Source organism: Pygoscelis adeliae, unplaced genomic scaffold (assembly GCF_000699105.1).
Source record: "Pygoscelis adeliae isolate BGI_AS28 unplaced genomic scaffold, ASM69910v1 Scaffold41, whole genome shotgun sequence".
In the NCBI taxonomy this organism is placed as follows: Eukaryota; Metazoa; Chordata; class Aves; order Sphenisciformes; family Spheniscidae; genus Pygoscelis; species Pygoscelis adeliae.
The window spans coordinates 4,608,877-4,617,845 of NW_008824373.1; the positions used below are offsets into that span (position 1 = coordinate 4,608,877).

Consider the following 8,969-nt stretch of genomic DNA (forward strand, 5'->3'; position numbering starts at 1 on the left):
CAACCCAGATTTTCACAGGTACTCAGCCAGACGCTTGTCTGCTGCTCTGGGCACCGCTAAATCTTCTGGTTAACTACCAACTAGCTTATGAGCACCTAACTTCCCACAGGTTATCATTCACAGAGCTATCTACCTACTGATGTCACTCCGAATCTGGTGATCTCTTCAGGATCTCAGTTCCAACACTAAATCCAAATGGAATTTTCACGTGGGATTTTTTACATAGGCTTGATCCTTCAACATGCAAGGTTTAAAACCATGTAATGAAGTCTTAGAAAAGCAAGACCAAGGGCAGGGTGAGGGAGCTCAGCCAAGAGATCTTGTAAGTCCACGATGTAAAGATTTTGGATATGCAGAAAACAGGCTCAAATTCAAAGCAACAAGTCAATTCACCACACTGCAGGTCACTGTCTTAGGCACGGGATTATCAGACATTTCAAGGATGTTTCTCTCCTTGAAAGAGACACCTAAGCATCTGCTTAGGCATACATGACATGACTCAGGACACTTGCCTCCAAGACAATGTTCAAATATATCCTCAGTTTTCTAGCTTATGATGATCCCGGATTTAGATATCTGATCATCCTCATGCATTTTACAAGGAGAACAGGTACAAACAGTGCAGTTAAGGATTATGTTAAGCGGCAAAAACAGAGTGATCTCATATTAGAATGCTGAGGAAAAAAAAAACACTTAAGTACACTTGAGGATGTGGATTTGAGATTTGTACAAGTGAAACATTTAAAAATCTATTTTAAGTCCCTGTCCTTCAAGGAAAACAGGTAACATTTAACATCTTGGAATTGGACAATATTCCTTATATTAATGACAGACAGTATATTGTGAATTAATACTACTTCCAGAAAATCAGTACGCCATTCACTTTGATGAAGAGATAGTGTCAGTCCTCTGGACTAAAGACTTCAGCATTTAGACCTATGGTGGACTTTGCTAGAAAATTTGCTGTAAGAGTAAGACTAGGCTACTGGTTGGAAATTTTAATTATTTCAAGAAAGAGAAGAATGAATAAAACAGGTTTCTCAAGAAGCATGCAAACTGAAGAGATACACAGTAAAAAAATAAACCACTTTGAGGGGGAAGATAGGGAAACAAAACATTTTTCCCACAAAGCAAGCTTCAGACACAGCCATATGGAGCTGTCCTTTTAGTGAGCTGCAAAAACAGAGCGAAACAAAGCGAAAAGCTTTTGAAGAGGTTGCGAGAAACCAGTCTGAGATTATCTTCCTTACAAATGAAGCATGTGTTACTAACTTCATGTTTCTACCTAACTAAAAGCAAACAAACCTTTTCAACCGACCACTGTTACACTAGTCACCCCTTTTGTGAGCTCTCTTTTACTTGTCCTGCCTCATCTTTTTTCGCCGTTTGTATGAAGACCTCCAAAAAAATTGCTGTGTGCTACTGAAGCAACCCTGGTAAAGGAAGACCAGGTAGAATAAAAGACATAAACGCTAGGAGAAAGCCTGTTGCTTTTTGTCCCCACTTCCATGAAATGCAGAGTACTTATCAGGGCAGGCAGGGCTTCTAGGTCTGAAGGAAGAACTGTGGGGGAAATCTTCTGCGGGATTCTGAGACTTGGGATTTTCAGAAACAGCACAGCTCAGGACTAGAAGACTAAGTAAAATCAGCTACTGCATATTTACCAAAATCCATCTAACCTTCTCACTGATGCATCAAAACTGCCACATAGATCTGTGCTTTGAGATGCTACTGCTGTAAAAATAGCAACTCTTACTGCTAAAGCCAGTACTGGTCTTGGTCATGCTGGCACTGAAGATGCGTTTCAGTTCCTGGTGGTGGAACTGTCATACGGCCAGCCCCATGGACTGATATACTTACTGCATGTGGAGGCTACAGATGGAGCCAGTCACCTGTCCCCTCAACAGCTAAGAGGGATTTTGAAAGCAACGACCTACATTTTGAAGAGCACAGCCAGGAATTGCCTACTGAGAGCAGCTGGACCTTCTGGGTCAAATTACAGCATTCAGTTAAGGAAGCCATCACTAAGACCTTGAAGGATGAGATGCAAGTTACAGGAACTGGGAAATATAAGGCAAGTGGGAAAGATAGAGAATTAAGTAACTACAGTGTGATTTTATTGCATTTATTTGTGAACAATATATAGGTTATAAAATGTATTTTTAGAAATAAATATCGTGTGCAAAGACTAATTTTATGATGGGGGAAAAAAGGATAAAAAGAATTAGAAGGTATACAGCCTACCAAAGATTCTGAAAACAGGTGCTTCCATGGAGCCATACCTTTTATAAAACAGACAAATAAAGCCCTAAGTTTCCAGTTCTATCTTTGAGTAGTTCAGAAGTCAATTTACTACTCGAGACTGTTTATAAAGCTCAATAGTTTAATTTTATTACTTTGTTTTTATTTATGCTTGGCATAAGTTCCAACCAGAATCAGCCAAAACTAATACAGAAAGGACCCTTCTGTTTCCGTATTTAGAAATGGAAGTTACTTATTCTAAATGTCTTCAACTGGCTCCTAGCAGTCAACAGGCAAGCCCCCCCATGACTCGATAAAAGGTACCTTTTAAAAATAAGCAAACAAAAAACCCACAAAGAAAACGTCTGATATCCCTATAGAGATACCTAACTACAGTATAACGAAAATCACCAATACTTACATACAGAAGTAGCAGCAGAAATCAACCTTGTATTTGAAACAACACCAAATTCCTAAAGAAAAGGAATGGTAAATGAGGTGAACCACCTGAAATACCATATACTCACACTATTATCAAATTAAAATAATGGCTTCTTGCTAAACTGGGCTTCTTTATGCAGTATTTCTTTTTTCCGCCCCCCCCCTTTTTCTTTCTTTTTTTTTTTTTTCTTAAGGTGAACAGGGTAAACTCTTAGGTAAAGAGGTTTTTTCATTGATTAGTTAATTTGTTGTTTAAGTTGTGAAGAATATTAAACATTTATGAAAGGTACTAAAGCCACAAAAGCTCAGTTGGCTAACGCTCTACATATAAAATAGACACGAGGGCTTCAAGAAGGTATGTTGTTTTTCCTTAACCCACTTGGAGAGAAAACTGCCTTTAGAAACCTGTCATTAACTACCTTTTTTTATTATGTTTCCGTGAAGCCTTAGTTCCTCTGCTCAGACAGTCAGCAAGCTGAAAATCTGCTGTATACAGTGTTCTTTCAGAGAAGTGAATAACTGCATCATTACTGCTATAGCTGCCCTCTGAAGTTGCAAAAGCTTTAGCATACGGAAGGCTGCAAAGACTTCTAGTATTTGTTCTAAAATATAAGGTACCTCTGCATATATACACTCTGTGTCTGTACTTTCTTAAAGGCTTAATTAACAGGCTGATAAAAAAATACTCTCTCCAGTACTCTGTCTTTCTCCTTTCCTTCATCTCTTCCAAACACTGGGAAGTATCACAGCATTTGTACAGACAACAGTATCACATGTAGACACTGGTTTAGTAGGACTGCTTCTACCATCCACTAGGTATTTGAGTTCCTCCTGTAAAATTCATTAGTGCTGACGTATCACAAATTGGCCAATTTGATTTTTTTCCATTACGCTGACACTTCTCAAACAGCTGAAAAACTTCTTGCATTACAGAGGACTAAGAGCAGTGCCCAGCTGATGCTAACTCTTGGCCACATTCAAAGCGGACTCCTAATGGTGGAGGCATGGAGCCTTCCCACCACTACCCTTAATGGGTCAGCTCCTTACGATAATTTCTCAAAGTCAGCATATGAGCTACAACATACTTCTAATGCAAGTAATGAAAGTGTGGTAAACCCTGAGGATCCCTCACTATATGAAAGGGAAGAGGGTAATCAGGAAAAAATTTCAAATTATGTTTTAAAGTTTGAGTAAACATAAATAAGGAAAAACACACCAGAAAGGAGACATTGCACAACCTAAGATATAGCGTATGTAGATATGTAAACACTGTATCACAGTGAAACAGCCATTTAAAATACTCTTTCCAATTTTCAGAGGCCCTTCAGGGTTAGTAATTCAGACAAAATTGTGAAAGATCAAATACTAAATAACATGTTTGAAGGCCTTCTCCGTCTCCTTTTCTTAAATTGCTACAGAAATCCATACAAAAAGGGAAGGTTTCAACCCCCAAAGCATGAAGAATGAGAAAATATTTAAAAGTCCTAAACCTTTTCTCTCTCTCTCATACATCACATAATTTTACATTAAAAAATTGTAATACTTCATACCTCTACTTTGGATGCCAAAAACACACACGTAGGAGCCATTAATACTGGATCTATACTTTTTAGGGAATATCTGAAATGTTATAACAAAATTATAATATGTTGTTTCATACACGTAGAACGATTAATCTATTAAGAGCACCACACTTCCTTTTGAAAAAGCAAAGCTTAAGTTAACTTTATTAGCATAAAAGCTTTACACCATCCAGAAAACAAAAGTGGCACTGTTTTTAATACAGAACTGCATTTTAAAAGGGCTACCAAAATGTGCCTAGCAAATGTTTTATTCTTGTACCATCATAGTAAACAGTCCTACCTGGCATAGAATCTCTTGAAGTAGACTGTAGCAGTGGCAATAACTTGTTGTCTTAATTTAAGATGTTCACCTAAAGCCTGGATAACTTAAAAAAAAATGAACAAAAGCTTGAGTTGAGTTTTTAGAACAATTTGACACCAAATAGCAAAGGATCTCAAAACATGACTAGTGCTGGGGATTCTAAGGAGCAGCAGCACAGTCTTCTCCCTCAGTTCAAATACGTTGTTCTGGTGAGACAACGTGTTGCTGTAAACCTACAGACCTGCAGGTGAAGAAGAAGCACTGCATCCTGAAGCTTGTGGATACCTTCAAAAAGGGAGAGGTAACTTGACTTCGTTGTGTACAAAGTGACTATGACCTTTAAGAAGATGACAACACAAATCTCAGAAGGGTGAAGCTTGGGTATTCCACTTTAGAGCAAAACAAATTCAAACACTTAAAATATAAGTCTATGGCTTTTCAGTGCCACGCAAAATGGATGGGGTTTTTTCAAACAACTAAAGCTGCCAACACAAACATGGTTATTAAATTTGGCAGAGGCAGCAGGTGTTAAAAAAATGACATATTTAGTCTAGGGAGAGGGGGTGGGAGACCAGAGGATGCAGTCAGCTGCTCCATCACGGTGGTCCTCTGCCAGTTGGCCAAGAAACAACCCTGGTGTCATCTGTGCAGGTAGCTCTTGTTTGGCCTCCCAGCCAAAGGAAAGGTGCCAAGCAAATTAGATGCATCAAGCTGGGATTAAGAGCAGGGGTTGGATATAGAGAATGGCACAGTGAAACATAAGGTTGTTACTTGTTATTTTTTCCCATACTTCTTCGCGGCCGTTATTCTGAGCAAGGCTCGGCTGTGTAAGACTCCCTCTTCTTTTTTTCCTCCCTCACCAGAAATGTCCAAAACAATAATTTAAAATACACTTAAGTACATATTTAAAATGTGTACAGCAAGATCAAGACAGCAACCACTGATGCGAAAAGCAAACAATTCTGTTACCAGTCATCGCTAAATTCTTAGTCTCTACTTAAGCACACAAGTCCAGATTTTTTTCCCCCTTGCTCCTATCCCGTATCCTTTGGGAATAGTCAGGGTACACCCTACTCTCACTTTTAATGAGCATCACAGCATTTTAAAACACACAAATATCAAGGACATTGTTGGCTAGAAAAGGGCTGAACGTAGGAGAAAAGGAGAAAACCACCCTGAACAGCCCTGATAATTGGCAATTTATTTTTTTTTCCACAGGAAAAAGTAACTAGTTTGTCACCCACTATGATTACCCGAAGCAACATCAAGTCCCTGTCCATGTCATATCACTCTTTTCCTAAAGAGAAGAATGCCAAATTGAGACTAGCTTGCCAGTGACAGTAGGACAAACAATACTGCCAGAAAGGAGGGTAAGCCCGGTATGCAAAGTCTGTACAAATATTAAAATATTTATCAGCGTATCTTGGGTGGTTTGAAAGGATTTTTCCCTTTGATTTGACCATGGGGCTACAAAGCTGTCCTACTACTAGGGCATCAGAAAAATTCAAATATTAAGCTAAACAGAATTCTACAAATATGCTTCTCACTCCCATGGGATTTCAGGAACGGTTAGGCCATCTGCTGTCAGAGAAAAATCAAATGTGGTTTAGGGAAAAAAATGGACAAGAGCCTAGAGAGACTTAATGAAATGGAAGCTTGTATATGCTGATGTAATAATTTTTTTTAAATATTTTAAAAGAAGCTATTGGATTATTTCTTGATTTATGTTTACAAAATAAGTGGTTTCAATGGATTTTTTTTAAATAAAGAATTGTTCTAAATCTGAATATCTTGAGTAGCCTGTAGCACCAACATTACAGCTTCTGCCCTAAACCAGAAAGGGAAATCAATTAATGCGCTTTTTCACCAAAAACTCTGTTAAGACTTGGTGATCCAAAGAGAGGAATCAACATCAATTTCCTTTCTCGAACTATTTTAGAAGATGATAGTTCTCCTTCTCTACAGTATTAACATTCTGAGCAGTTGCGCATGGCCATACGATCAGTTGGTGACCTATTGCACCTCTTTTCCAACGAGGAGGCAGCAGGAAGCTGCCTCTCTCGGGCAATTTTTTGGTTGCCTTAGGGAACAACCATCTCCTGGGCAGACACATGCTGAATGTGACAAGCCGTGGCCGAGACTCATATCCCTACCCAGGTAACGCAGGAGGTGGGAGACAAGAGGGGGAGGCTCTATAAACCCAAAGCAGGGTCCCTATTCAGAGGGAGGTGATGATACAACACGTATCAAGGGCTTCAACACAGCAAGCTCTGCCCGAGCTCCCACCAGTACAGAGCAGCCCCCGACTGTCCTCCCCATGAAGGCTACAGCAGGGATGAAAGCCCAGCACCGCTCTCCCCTCCAGGGTAAGCTGTGTTTGTACGCGCACAAGGGAGATGCAGGCAGAGCTGTTCTCCAGCTGCCGCAGGTCACGCACCGTACCTTCAGGGGAGGCAGGGAACGCCAAGGAGCCTGAGAATCACAAACTGAAACCACCTTGTCTACTTTGTAAATCTTTGTTTACTCAAGAAAAATACTGAAGTGAAACATTTTAAAAAGCAAATTCAAATTGATACTAGTGAAAGTTAGCATAGAAATACAGTCTTAGAAATATCAATACCCCGTTTTCTCCTTTTGCATTATGAAGCTACGACACTTTGCTTTAACCTTGAGGAATTGCAGGAATTGATCAAAGAGGTAAATCATCGCTAGCTTCATTTCCCGGTGCCGTATAAGCGATAACACAGATGTATCCACAGCAATCAGATTTGCAGCATACACAATTATTATAAAAATAGCTAAGCTAAGAGAGAAGCTGGGATAAGTATCTTTCACAGAAATCATTCCAGCACTGACTTAAGATCTTCCAGTGGCCTTAGGAAAGTCACGTCACTTCTCTGTCTCAAGTCTGGCCAGATAGCTGAAGAAAGAAGCTTTCTGTACTTCAGAGGACTGCTGTGAAAAATATTTTAAAAGCTGTCTGCAAACAAATTACTACTTAGCAATATCCTTTGCTTAGGGAGATTTTTTTCTGAATGCTGAACAATTGCACAGAAGAGAGTTTAAGTGCCTGCGTAATCTGATATGCTCCAGTGTGGCCATTCATACCGCAAGTTAAATGCTTTGCAGGATCAAGTAAGTCTCAGATAACTGCACAGACAAGCCCCAAACTCTTTGGGAGAACAGGCTGCCTGCCAACAGCTCTCGGAAACTGGTAGACAATTTGAGAGCCACCCGGTGCTGGGGAATCAGTCACAAGGCAAGACACAGGCTGTGGTGCAGGTTTCAAAGAACGTGACTGAACACAAATAACAGGTTTCCAAGCTTCGCTGTTTAACAGGACTGCACAGATCAGCTAAAATACTTACCACAGTCTAAGAGCCCACCAAAAGCCCAGTTTGAGTATTAACGCTTGACATTGAGCCTTTAATATGCTAGCTTAGCAGTTTCTGCTTGCTTCTCTTCCTTTTATGTTTTTGGTAAGAACCTCTTGAAAATAAGAAAATGTACGATGTTTTGTCCCATCACAGGTTAAAACATGACATATGCAGCTAATTTGCCTGTAAGTTCTCCGAAAATTGTGTTAATACAACTAACAAATGACAATGTTATTGATATTCCAGTTCTTTGTTAAAATAGGTTGTGAAAGTATATGTAATATCACAGTGAAAACATTACATTCTCTAAGCAGTTCAAGCTTGCATTTAGACATGGCAGATACCGTACAGATTTTACGGCAGAAATAAAAATAAAACAGTTTTACCATTAGTAAAAAATATCTGTAGTTTCCAATATTCTTCTTCAGTCAGAAATTTCAAGTCTTTCTGGCGTTCCTTCAACAGATCTTGTTTATCCAAAATCCATTGTAAACTAAAGGAGGGGAAAATTATTTCAGCAACTCTGTGCCAACATTGTACCGAGTGACTCCTGTACAGACTACAGAGTGCAGGTCGGGGCTAGCGGGCTAGTGACCTTTCACCTGGCCACATACAAGCCTCCCAAGCGAACGTTCACCAGGGTTTTCAAAGCTAGACATCTGAAAAAAGACTAACCAGCAGGGACTAAGGCCAGCCTTTACCCACAGTAAACTAAACCGGCTGTGTGGCTCTTACGCCCTGCCAGTTCCTAGCAAGGTTTACGTTATATTTAGTACATCACAGGCACCCATTTAAACCTCGACGCGCTCGGCACGGGCTATTTTAACGCAGCTCAGCCGTGGCTGCCCTACGGCTGGGGATAAATATATCACACCCCAGGGACTGCAGCCGCCCGCGCTCCATCCCTTGAGACCAAGGCGGCGCGGGCACGGACGCCGGGACGCGACTCCTCTCCCGGAGAGCCCAACCGCTTCGAAAGTCACGGCGGAGCGAGGCCGGCCGGCCGGCCGGCTGGCACGGCGGCGG

The 8,969-nt window shown here is 40.5% G+C and overlaps 1 protein-coding gene across 4 annotated transcripts in view; it reads right to left on the reverse strand.

Annotated features, from left to right (window-relative positions):
• The window catches only part of CCNC (cyclin C), an 18,151-nt gene extending 9,491 nt beyond the window's left edge, over positions 1 to 8,660 (reverse strand). For 2 of the 4 annotated variants that reach the window (XM_009320157.1, XM_009320155.1), the window contains exons 1-5: positions 8,581 to 8,660; positions 8,330 to 8,436; positions 4,546 to 4,630; positions 4,233 to 4,302; positions 2,663 to 2,714 (exon numbers count right to left, since the gene is read on the reverse strand). In XM_009320157.1, coding sequence (XP_009318432.1) covers positions 2,663 to 2,714; positions 4,233 to 4,271 — 91 coding nt within the window. In that variant the 5' untranslated portion in view covers positions 4,272 to 4,302; positions 4,546 to 4,630; positions 8,330 to 8,436; positions 8,581 to 8,660. Of the gene's footprint in view, positions 1 to 2,662; positions 2,715 to 4,232; positions 4,303 to 4,545; positions 4,632 to 8,329; positions 8,437 to 8,580 lie in introns of those variants that run through there. The other 2 variants (XM_009320156.1, XM_009320159.1) reach the window with 2 other exon arrangements.
• Positions 8,661 to 8,969: the final 309 nt, after the last annotated feature.